The 13236-nt window shown below is 42.1% G+C and overlaps 1 protein-coding gene across 3 annotated transcripts in view; it reads right to left on the minus strand.

Annotated features, from left to right (window-relative positions):
* The window catches only part of Kcnq5 (potassium voltage-gated channel subfamily Q member 5), a 529997-nt gene that overhangs the window by 14423 nt on the left and 502338 nt on the right, over window positions 1–13236 (minus strand). For all 3 annotated transcript variants that reach the window (XM_026785580.1, XM_026785581.1, XM_013351081.2), the window contains one exon: window positions 8135–8243. In XM_026785580.1, coding sequence (XP_026641381.1) covers window positions 8135–8243 — 109 coding nt within the window. The remainder of the gene's footprint in view (window positions 1–8134; window positions 8244–13236) is intronic.

Consider the following 13236-nt stretch of genomic DNA (forward strand, 5'->3'; position numbering starts at 1 on the left):
AGGGTTTCTCTGTAGCTTTGGAGCCTGTCCTGGAACTAGCTCTTGTAGACCAGGCTGGCCTCAAACTCACAGAGATCTGCCTGCCTCTATCTCCCACTGCAGGGATTAAAGGTGTGTGCCACCACTGCCCTGCGGTAATTTGTGTTTCTATTTTAAGTGTATGTGTTATTCATAGTAATATAATTTTCCTGTTAATATGTAAACATAATTCAACAATATATACTTGTGTTTGTGGGCACAGTATTTATTTTCTGAAGATCTTGCAAAAGAAGTTAGGGAAACACACAGCTAAGACTCCTCTACCCCCTTTCATCTCAGATTGGGATACAAGTTATTAGGGAAGCCCAGTTGATCTTAGATGCCCTGACTCATCTCTCCATTTCTTTTGTTTTTTAGCTATTTTTAAAGTTTAATTAATTTATTTATATGTATGTGTATTTGTGCCTGTGAAGATTAGAAGGCTCCAGACCCCTGGAACTGGAGTTATGGATAATTATGAGCTACCATGTAGGTGCTGGGAACTGAACCTGAGACCTCTGAAAGAGCAACAGATACTCTTAACCACTGAGCCATCTGTCTATTTTTTATAGCTCTTAACGATATACCAACTGGCTTCCCTTGCATACAGTCCATCTCGTGTCCTCACTAGAGATTGCAAGCAGGTATACCAGTTGGCCGGCTTAGAACATTAGAACAAATTCTGTGGCTGCATTGTTTCCACTTCTGGCAAAAGAGCCCCTTCTCTTCTTCCTCCTCCTGGTCCTCCTCTTGGTGTTCTTCCTTCTCCTCCTCCTTCTCCTCCTCCTTCTCCTCTTCCTCCTTGTCCTCCTCTTCTTCTTGTTTTCTTTAAGACAGGGTATGCACAGGTACATCTCTGCATATCTATCTCTTGATACCCTGAAACTCACTATGTAGACCAAACTGGACTTGAACTCACAAAGATCTGCCCACCTCTACCTCCTGAGTGCTGGGATTAAACGCAGTGAGTGTGCCCTCAGGTCCAGTCTAAATTATTTTTGTTCTCAAGATGAAAAACAGAGGAATAAGTTTTATAGGTTTGGTGAATTTTCTTTTTAATTGGGTAAGGTAGTAAAACTGATGCAGAAACTTGTTGATCCAAGCAGTCAATAAATAGTTAATTCCCTCCCAGGGTCTGCTTAACCTTGCTATGTTAACTAAATTTTGGGATTTTGTTTTTTTTTTAAGGAGTACAAAATTCGGCATAAAATTTAGTGTGAAAGGAATAAGTAAATAAGTACTCATACACTGTATTGTTCTTAAATCATTTTGTCCCAGCAACAAAAAGGAGACTCAGTTTAAGTTAAAACCAAATAAAAGGTTAAAAAAAAGTCTCTGTGTGTCATCAAGAGGAACAGTAGCTTAATTCAGCCACCATGAAAATGTGGCCACCAGTGATTATCTCCAAAACATAAACAAACCACAAATATCCTAGGGAATATATTAGTTGATTGGAAAAACATGTGCTAAATGATCCTTACAACATCTGCTGGCAGCACCCTTTCCTGTGGCATGGCTGTCAAGAATGTCTTAATAGTGACAGAAAACACACATCCATGACCCCCGTTAAAGCAGAGGAGGTGCCATCAGCAAGATTAAGAACTGATGATGATAAAACAGCTTGCAGAGTCAATAACAACAGCAACAATCTACAATGGCAAATATCAGCTCCTCTTGTGAAGTGATTTTATCTGAAGTACAAAGTGAGTCTTTAGAAGGATCCAGAGTTGAGATTGCATTTTAGGAAGGGACCAGGAGAACAAACAGTCACATGTACGCTTCTAACACGGGTACCACAGAAAGAACACTGGGAAACTCTATCATCCAACCAGGGTGACAATGAGGTCTGATTTGCATATTCACTTCAGGAGGTTTGACATGCCATCACTGGCTCCTCAGTGGCTGATCAGATGTAAGCTGTTTTGGAGGAGTTGAGTCTTTGCTAGTCACAAAGAAATTCTTGACACCCGTGCTCATATTAGAGTGAAAGATTATAATATCAAGTTTTTAAAAACGCTCCGTTTGCCATCTGACTTCAAACCCTTCCCCCTATCTTGCCTTCCCTCCACCCAGAGTCTGTTAATGCTGATGGACACTTCCCAAGGACCTTCTCATTCCATCTTTCTGCGCTCTTAGCAGCACTTAGCACATTTAACCTCTCTCTCCTGCTCAAGCTGTTCCTCCAGCTTGTCTTCTGCTGCACCTCTCTGGTTTCCATCTGTCTGCTAGTCATCTTTTTGCTCCTTTTGAGCCATTCTCTTTTTCCCTTGGATTCCCTTGCAAGCTTTAATGCACTGAAATCTGTGTAGACCATTTTTATTTTTATTTTCCTGGGATGAGGCATCGATAAGACAGCTGTCATTGTGTTGATGATTACCAAGGTTCTTCCCATTCCACATCTTTCTCTACTGGGCCACAGAACCAGAGATGCACTCTGCTCTTGAGTCCCACCTGTTGTAAAGCAGCCCACCGCTCCTCATTACTACACCATTCGTTTTTTCTTTTTTTCTTTTTTTTTTTTTTTTTGGTTTTTTCGAGACAGGGTTTCTCTGTGGCTTTGGAGCCTGTCCTGGAACTAGCTCTGTAGACCAGGCTGGTCTCAAACTCACAGAGATCCGCCTGCCTCTGCCTCCCGAGTGCTGGGATTAAAGGCGTGCGCCACCATCGCCCGGCCTACACCATTCTTTAGATTCAACAGTTGTGTCTTTCAAGGCACAGTGGAAGGGAGACAGTGAAGGCCCACTGTGAGGCATTAAGAGAAGCCCAGCCATCTCAAGGGCTAATCATTAGCACTGGTCCAGTGCTTACTATAAGCCAGCACAGCTCTCAGTGGTTGTAAATATTATCTCATTTAATCTTCTCCACAGCTAGGACAATATTATCACCATCTCCCTATGAAAAGAACAGGGCTGGATATAGGATATCCTGTTTCTTGGATCAAATTTCTTAAGTAGCTAGTTCGGTAGGGTAATGATATGGAGTGGATGACCCATAGTGCCAGGATAGAGTCAGCTAAAGAAATCTTTGAGGGACTAGGGATGTAGTTCAATGGTAGAGTGCTTGCTTGTCTGGTTATGCATGGCCTTTGGTTGCAGTCTCAGGACTGCAAGCTAATATACAGAAAGAGAATTCTTTGAGTTTTTATTCATGACTTTATTATTTCATTGATTCTTTAAACAGTTGGCTTTACTTGGGATATGAATGGTTGCCTACAGTGAACCATAACAGTGATGGTGATTATTGCATATAAATACTAAGGGACATTAGGAACATAATACAATCAATAAGCTTCTCTTGCAGGTTTTCAAAATAATGAGCATGTGAATTGGTTTATTTTTAATTATCTTTAGTAGAAAAATAGGTTGCACAGAATTCTCATTCAGATTTTTGCTTTGTGGTCCCGGGGATCAGTTCCAGTAACCCATGCATGCTAGGTAGGCACTCTGCCATTGAGATAATAATATGAAAAGACACACATTTTCTGCACATATAACAGCATCTTATGCAAGAGCAATGGTCACTGAGGACCTCATTAAGAGTTACTCTCATCCTAGACATAGTAATTCTATGAAACCACACTGGCGAGAAGCATACAAACACCACATTGTCTATTGAGCAAAGCACTTTCCTCGGATGCCCTATTCTTTAAACAATACTCTCATGGTGCCTTGGTGTTCATGTCTGTGAAATAACCTAGCTCGATGCAATACAACAAGCGATGTAACTTCTTTTGCATTTTAAAAAGGTTGTGGCTCTGAGACATTTAAAAGAATCTAGCTGCACCGATAAGACTTTCAAAGGTTTATTAAGACAAGTATAAATGTGTGAATTTGCCAAATATTTATAATTTTTTTAAAATGTGTATACCAGTCTCTGTGTGGGGGCATGTGCACATGAGAGCAGCTGCCCAGGAAGGCCATAGACGGGTTCTCGATCTCCTGGAGCTGACACTATAGTCAGTTGTGAGCCACTTACTTTGGGTGTTGGAAACTGAACTTTGGTCCATTGTAAGAGTAGCAAGGGCTCTTGACCACTGAGTTATCTCATCAAGACCAGATTCACACTTCCGTAGTGGTTGCAATACTAATACAAGCATGAAATGTAACTATCACTCAGCTCCAGACATTCCTAAATAATCAGATGCTCTGCATTATGGAAGACCATGTCAAGGTAATGGCAGTTTCTTTCGGGTTTTTTTTTTGTCATTATAAAAAAAATCACTCATATAAAATAACTGGCTTCATTTTGATATTTTCATATATGTATAGAATTTACTCCAATAGCATTCACTTTCTATACCGTCCCTTGGACCCTTCCTCCTATTGCCAGCTCTTCTCCTTCTCTAAATCTTCCCCCAATAAACTTTCTTTTGAAAGTGTAGATTCTGCACATGAGAGGAAGCATGCCATATCAGCCTTCCTCAGGGTCTGGCTTATTTCCCTTGAAGTGCAATCCAGTTTCGTCAGTTGTTTTCCTGTAAATGACATTTCCTTCTTCTTCTATGACCAGGTAGTGCTCTGCTGTGTGTGTATCCCCCAGTTTCCTGACCCACCCATTTGTCGTCGGGCAGACAGACTAATCTTGTAACTTGGCTGTTATGTGTAGTATGTGGGTGATGTTTGTCAGTGATCAGAAAATAGGTGTCTTACAAGAATAGTTTTTATTTTAAAAGATTTTATTTATTTACTATGTATACATCATTCTGTCTGCCGGCCAGAAGAGGGCGCCAGATCTCATTACAGATGGCTGTGAGCCACCATGTGGTTGCTGGGAAACCTTTAACTTAAATGCTTCATGGATGAACAACTCCAGACTGTTATTAAACTCTTTAGTCTAGTGGCTTTTAAGTTTTTAATAATATCTAATCTATTGGGAATGATTTAAACAACCCCAGGCAGAATCAGAACACAGGGGGAAAGATATCCCTCAGGTACCAAGTATCATCACCAAAAGCTTCAAAATCCCCGCAAAAGCAGACACCTCAGTCATGAAGTTCAGCTAAAAATAAGGACTATGGGCTGAGGAGATGGCTAATTCGGTAACAACGCTTGCTGCTTAAGCAAGAGGACCTGACTTCAGACTCCAGCAGCTCATTGTAAAAGCCAGGTGTTTCTACACCAGCCTATAAACTCCCACAGCAGGATATGGTTAGAAGGTGAACACAGGAAAATTGCTAGGGTTTGTTGACCAGATATTCCACCTAAAACATCACTAACTCAGCTGGGCAGTGGTGGCGCACGCCTTTAATCCCAACACTCGGGAGGCAGAGGCAGATGGATCTCTGTGAGTTTCAGGCCAGCTTGGTCTACAGGGCTAGTTCCAGGACAGGCTCCAAAGCTACACAGAGAAACTCTTCCTTGAAAAACCAACCAGAAAGCCAACCAAATAACAACAACAATAACAACCCCACCCCCCCAAAATAACATTAGTTTCAGGTTCAATGAAAGACTGTGCCTCAAGGCAGTGATTGAGCAGGGCATAAGGTATATTACTCTGGCTTCTGTTCATCCACACTGGTGTGCAGACTCCCTCTATCCCATACACTCGCATGTGCACGATCCACACATACAAAGAAGAACCAAGCTGGGTGTGGTGGCAGACGCTTGAAATGCCAGCCTTAGGGATATAAAAGCAGGAGGATCAGGTATTTAAGACTAGCCTTAGCAGGGCGGTGGTGGCGCACTCCTTTAATCCCAGCACTTGGGAGGCAGAGGCAGGCGGATCTCTGTGAGTTAGAGACTAGCCTGGTCTACAAGAGCTAGTTCCAGGACAGGCTCCAAAGCCACAGAGAAACCCTGTCTCGAAAAACAAAAAAAAAAAAAAAGACTAGCCTTAGCTACATAATATGTTTGTGACCAGCCTGGGCTACACGAGCCCCTGTCCTAAAAAACAAACAAAGCCCAAACAAAAATACAAAATATAAGATCCCAAACCAAACAATGAACAGGAAGAAAAAAAAAAGGAGGGGTGAACAGAGAAAGAGTTCTGCAAAACAAGGGAATTTGGCAAAAGACTTTACAAACATCAGCCGATTTCAGGAAGGGCAAAGTAAATCTGAAACTGTCACTAAAGTGCTCAGGACAGCAGAATAAACCTAACTCATTTTCTTTCCAGCAGCCCACGATCCTTTTATTAGAGGCCGTGAGGCAAAAGCCAAAGTTACAGAGGGTCTGCGGAAATGGCTGGAAACTGTGTTAAGTCTGACTTTTATGAAGCCTGATCTGCTTCTCCTAGATAAGATTTAAGGTACTTGCTGCAAGTTGGATGAATTTGTGGACTGAATTCTCCGACCTTTATGTCCGGGCCTATGATAGAAATAGCCAAAGCATGTAAAGAATCTGAAGGTGACTTACAGAGCGGGACTGTCCAATACGAATTCCTGTGATGGTAGAATGTTGCTGGTTTTACTTATTACCTTTTGTCCGATATGGGTGTCATATTGGGCCTTTGGATACTAAGCATTTGAAATGTGCATTGTGCAACTGAGCAATTACATTTTCAACCGTTTTTCATTTTAACTAATTCAAATCTAAATATCCTTTTGTAACAAGGAGCTTCCATAATGAACAGTGCATTTCCCAGTCCTAATCGTCTCTTTTTAAACGTAAAAATTTTTATGTGTATGGGTGCATATATGTCTGCCTATCCTCTGAATAAGGACCTGGGTGCCTGAAGGGGCTCGAAGAATGCATTGGACCCACAGGAACTGGAATTACAGTGAGTTACCACGTGGGTACTGGGTATCAAGTTTGGGTCCTGTAGAAGGGCAGCCAGTGCTCTTAACCTCTCAACCTCTCGTTAGCCCTATCACTATCCTTTAACTGAAGGCTTCTGACATTATTCCCCTACATATTCTGAGTTTCCCGGACTTAAATACAAACGTATATTTTTTTTTTATGAGGTGGGGTTTCCCTAAGTAGTCCAGGCTGACCTCAGACTTATACCTAAGATTATAGACATGTGCTATCACGCCTCACTTAAATGCCACTTAGGATTTCTCCGTTGTCCATGAGAATGTGTTAACTATATAACTGGTTGCTCAAACTGATACCAAGTGAGGAAGGCTTGTAGTACTATGTACAGCTACAACTAGATGCGGGGCATAACCGGAGACCATCTGGCCTGAAAAAGGAACCTCCATTTCTGTAGGACAATTAATCTTTGCTACACTTCGGGTTAGCTTGTGGATACAGATCATTTAAGCATCTTCTGGAGCATTATGCATATTCGTAATATCATGGTTTTCTTTACCCCCACCCACATTTACTGGTAAGTAATTTCTGCTTGCCCGGTGTTTCCCAATGAAACCACAGAGTCACATGTAACATCATGTAAAATGATCAACTCAAACTAGCAGCAAGTGATTAATTCACCAATATTGGAGGTTAGAGCGAATATCTGAACACACTGAGTTAGGGTGGCTATTTTAAGCCATTTCCTGGCTTCTTGGTAAGATATAGGACACGTCAAGCAAGAAAGCCAAACCAGTCCCCCGATATATACAAATAGATACAGGTTCCCCACAGGGATTAAGTCGGGAAGGCAGAATAAACAGCAACTTGTTCATCTACATTGTGAATGTTCCATATGTGTGTGAGGTTTAGTAAGTGTGAGCTGGAGCTAACATGGGTCTTCTCTTAGCTCTTTGCCAGTGTAGAAAAAGCAGATTAAGATTCCCTATGAACCATCACTGCAGAGTATCTCGGGCTCCCCCTATTCAGAGCTCAATCTTATTTCAAGTAGCCTAGAGGGTTTTGCCTTTGGTACAAAATATGAAACATATGTCATCGAATAAAGGCATAAAATAATTTAAAAAAATCCAGTTGTACCCATAAACCAAATGTTCCCAAAGCGACAAATACAACACAGCATCCCAGTTCTCATGTCATCTCCCTGGTATGGTCTGCGTTTTCAAATGCCACCCACCATCTCTAACGTATCTCCTGTTGAATGCAGCCCAGCTCCTTAATGAAGAATAAAAACACCTCGTGAGTTAAAAAAAGCATGCGGATGAACCCCAAACGGGAGACCTACCTACTGGAAAGAGGTGGCAGCCACACAGGAATACAAATGATCAAGACGTGCCAGGCTCATCTGGCTCATGGTTTTTACCCACCTGATGGCTCTAATGACAGTCTTAAGTGGTGGGGTGAGGTCCTCCAGGGACACGTCACACTGGCATCCTTTCTCATCATATACATCGTCGGTGCCCAGGGCTGTGTCAGCTGCAAGAGAAGATACCACTTAACATGCCCGTTTCTGTTAATACATCTGGGGTCATTTGTCTCCTATAGAGAGTGGGGAGCCCATACAGACTGTGCCTGTAAGCAGCTGTTGAGGTACAAGGCCAGTCAATTGTAATCCCGAGTCTTCACCTTGTCCTTCTACAACCTTAACCACCTTTTTCTTTTTCTTTTTTTCTTTCTCGATTTGACACAGATATTTTCTTAAGCTGCTTTCCACCTGGAGGAGGGTGGTGATGAATTTGTGTTGATCCACCCGTGCTTTCTGCCCTGCTCCTTGGAAACTAATAGACATCATTTAAATTGCAGCTGTTTGGGGTTGAGAACACTGCCTTTGGACTGTTAATACGCCAGTCTGCCTAGACAGAGCTCAAATCCCACGACACTGGCCTCATTAGCCCTTATGCTGAACAAGTTATTTAAGCAGCAGACTGGAGAAGGCTGACTACTTATTGCTTGCTGCTGGGCTGGCAATGGTGGGGTCATGAGAGCACTTGCTTAAGATAATGTAGCCAAAGCTGAGAGAAGACTAGTTTGCCTATGAAAATCAGTTCCACATAAACCAATCAGATTAATGTTTTGGTTAATTGTAACATTTGGAAAAGGAACAGGGCTACAATAAATACCATGTCATTGACACTTTATAAAGTTATAAATAATAAATTCACATCTTTATATTTTTATTTCCAGCAACAAAATATTAAGAACCAAGTAAATTCATGCACTGAATGATAGCCTAAATATATACCGGAAGGCTACAAAGCTGATAAAATTGTTGTTGCAGACTAAGGACTAAGAAAATGTCATATTGCTAAAGAAAAATAATATGAGGTCAGGAATAATCTTAGTCTTCTTGCCTACTATATTTTCCCACACTTTCTGCAATGAATATGTTTTAACTTTATAGCATAAAGTAAATAGAGAAATAAATACGCACTCGTGAGAAATGGGCAATAAAGACTGCTATTTGGTCCAAGCCTTGCTGAATGTTGACATGCATTACAAGCCTCACGCTGCTATGCTGTCTTTGCTCGGCAGCCTACTCTTTGCAGCGAATGGGAGGAATCTGTCATAGACTGTCCTGGTTTGACTCCAATCTGATAGGCTACTGGAAGTTTATTCATTGAGATCTGTGCTTGTGCTGGGAATGCAATCACTACAGTATTTCATTCCATGAATGCTGGCTGAGTGCTTGGTCTATGCACTCTGTGCTGGAGTGGTAGTGGGTGGAGGTAGAGAAGGTGGGATTCGTCCTCATCTTCGTGAACGTTCCTAGATTTTCTTTGGGGTCCCTTTGCCAGTCATTCTTTCAAAGGAAGGAAGACAGTGATTAACTGCTGCAATGATAATGATAATGATGACTGTAGGAATTTATCCCCCAAATTTATGTGTTGAAACTTGGTTAGTAGTGTGATAGTAGGAGGAAGGGCATTTGGGAGGTGATAGAGGCCACAGCGCTCAGGAATGGGCTTGGAAAAATGTATGACAGGACTAGGGGACCTTTTGTCACCAGATGAGTTTGGAGTTTGTCACCTCAGGAGAAACCAGCAATAAAGCACTGTCTTAGGAACAGAGCTCCAATTCCTTCCAGACACTGAACCTATTGGTGACATGATTTTGAGTGTTTTTGTTTCTAGAACCATGAGAAACAAATTCTTATTCTTAATATATTTAAGGTGTCAGGATTTTCTTATGGCAGCACAGACTGAACTAAATAGCAATCATTCCCTGAAATGTATTTCAGTTCTTCTGTGAAGTCTCTTTGTGCATTCGTTTTTATAATGAGAGGCGCTCTACAAATTGTTGGTGGTCTTGTATGGAAATCAAAGCTTGGATGAGAAAAATACATTGTCTGAGGCCATGAAGGGGTAAGTGAAGCTATGAAATTGGAGAACCCGTTATTACAATCTAGTTTCCTGAGGCATCACAGTCCATGCTGTGGGACAATGGCCTGTGCCCTGTCAATTGTATTTTAATAAAATGCTGATTGGTTGGTAGCCAGGCAGGAAGTAGAGGCAGGGAGACGAGAACGGGAGAATCCTGGGAACAGGAAAGAGTCAGTCTGCAGTCGTCACCCAGACACAGAGAAAGCCAGACACAGAGCAAGCAAGATGTGACTGCCTCGCTGAAAAAAGGTACCAAGCCATGTAGTTAACAGAGGCAAAAATAATGGGCTAATACAAGTTACAAGAGTTAATAAGAAGCCTGAGCTACTAGGCCAACCAGTTTATGATTAATGCAGACTATTTGTTACTAAATGGATGTGGGACCTGGTGGGATGGAAACCCTGGTCACCACTTTGTATCCATCATCTGGTGTCAGAGAACAGGATAAAATACAATAAAATAAAATGGCAATGTCAGAAGAGATGACACAGGTGCTTCCAACTTTCCTCCAAAAACGTTTATCGCAGTTTAAACAAGAGAATATTAATTAACTCACAGCTGATGACCTGGAAGTGGCTGGCATGTTTTACCTAATTGTTGACTTATACAGCACAGTCATTGGAGCCTATGAACTTCATTTCCAAGGTTAGAGGCATTACTTCACCTTGTTGATCCCAATCAACTGGTAGTTGCTAGAGACTATGACCTTATTTGTTGTAAGGGTTTTGCAGACATGATTAAAATATGGTGTGAGAAGCATTCATATTGGGTTAGGATGGAAAAGAAGTGTAGCAAAACTGTCTTTGTAGGAAACAGAAAGAAAAAGAACCAGGGATGCAGAAAAACTGAAAGTAGAAAATGTGATGTACCCCATTATGTAAGCTCACTGAGTGGCAGGGTTGAATTCTTGCCCCAGAGTCTCCTGAATGAGCTGACCTAGGAATACTTTGCTTTTGAACCCTGGAACTCCTGAACTGTGAGACAATTTAGTTCCCTTGCTTTAAACCACCCAATATGGGGTCATCTGTTACGACAATCTAGGAAACATTTTTCTCCATAGTTTCCAGTTCTTTACTCTGGGACAGTAATGATGATCATCCATAATAGCAGTAGGATTTTTAGAGAAATCTAATTATGTACCAAGAACTTTAATTAACTGCCGCAAACCCCTGTGAAGTGTCTCTATTATTACCCCCAGCTTTTCACAGTGTGGGAGTAAGGCACAGAAGGCTATGAAATTTGTCCAAGGACACACACAGACTAACTAATAAAACCAGAACTTAAACCTGTTCATCTGGGACCCTGAGCTTCCTCTGGCTCCTTCTCATTTGTCCCCTCTGCCTCTGCTCTTCACCTCTGACTTCTTTTCCATCACCTTCTCCTTCATGTGGCCATGGGCACACTGGCTGAGGATACAGATTGGAGCAGTGTAAAGAGCGGAGCTGAGCCCGCTCACATCCTGAGGGAGCCCTGGCCATGTACTTCCATGGACAAGCTGGAACTTTCAGGAGGACTGTATGAGAAGGAAAGGGTTAAGTAGATAAGCAAATACATAGGCAGGGGACACAGACAGAGCAGCTGCCTGGCAGAGCTAAGACCACAACCCTTGAGGTGTCCAGATATCAGTTACTCACAAGCAATAACACGTTTCAGGATTTCCAGTATAGAATTAATGAGAATGTCTTATATTTTTTCAAAACTGAGGCATGTGGCTGCTTGTCTGACTGCTAATGAGAGATACTTCTCATCCTATGTTTCAGAAAACCAGGGAACACCAGAGAGGACATGGGGAGGGTGGATGCCGCAATGTCCGTTTCGAAAACCTCTCTCGAAAATCTAACACAACCAGCCATAATCTGATGTTTGGCAGCACAAGATGCAGGTCATTTTTTTTTTTTGTTATTGAAAAGTAATATCTTTTACTTTTTGAGTTTTTTTTTTAATAAATGCAATGCGTTTTGGTCAATTCTGATCCCCTATTCCTTCTGTTCCAGTTCTTCCCTGATCTACTGTGCCCTCCCAACTTCATGTTGTTTTTTTCCCCCATTGAGTTCACTCAGCGATACCAGGAGGTACATGGGTATAACAGAGCTATCTGCTAGAGCCTGGGTCCTCAGGGACCACATCCTTGAAAAGAATGGACTTTGCCCTATCACAACAGTACATGTGGATTGGCACACAAATGACGAGGTGAAGATGAGGTCCTTCTGTATTTATGTTGCTTTCATTGGTTAATAAAGAAACTGCTTTGGGCCTGGTGGTAGGGCAGAAGTTAGGTAGGCAGGGAGACAGAACTGAATTCTGGGAGGAAGGAAGCAGAGTCAGGGAGAGACAGAGAGCCGCCATGGAGTTGCCAGAGTCAGACATGCTAAATCTTTCCCAGTAAGCCACTGGTACATGGTGATACACAGATTAATAAATATGAGTTAAATTAAGATGTAAAAATTAGCCAATACGATGTAAAAGTTAGCCAGGCAGTGTTTAAATGAATGCAATTTCTGTGTGATTATTTGGGGTGTAAGCTAGTCGGGCAGCTGGGACAAACAAAGGGCCCCCACGCTCCTGTAACAGACCAGTGCTCATGGCTGACTGCAGATGGAACCGGGGCCCTCTCAAATGTTCGCACGATGGCTGTTTCCTAGGCTACTGCTGTACTTCTTCAACCCCAGTCTGTGTGTCAAGACTACATATGGTCCAGCCAGCTCACTGGAAGTCAGACAATAACTGTATTACATTCAGCTGTGTCTTACTGGGGGTTTTATCATACCACTTTCTGATTCAACTATTCAGGCACAAAAGAAACAATCATCTCTGCTTTATAGATTGCACTTATCGTGTGCGTGTGTGTGTGTGTGTGTGTGTGTGTGTACATGCATGTTTGATGGCCAAAGGACAACCTGTGAGAGCTGGTTCATTCTTGGCACAGAATAAGAAGTGCAAAATACAACCTTTTTGTTGCCACAGTGCGTTTCTGATCTTTCTTTCTTCCTTCCTTCCTTCCTTCCTTCCTTCCTTCCTTCCTTCCTTCCTTCCTTCCTTCCTTTTCTCTCTTCCTCCCTCCCTCCCTCCCTCCCTCCTTCCCTCTCTCC

This window comes from Microtus ochrogaster, linkage group LG2, assembly GCF_000317375.1.
Source record: "Microtus ochrogaster isolate Prairie Vole_2 linkage group LG2, MicOch1.0, whole genome shotgun sequence".
In the NCBI taxonomy this organism is placed as follows: domain Eukaryota; kingdom Metazoa; phylum Chordata; class Mammalia; order Rodentia; family Cricetidae; genus Microtus; species Microtus ochrogaster.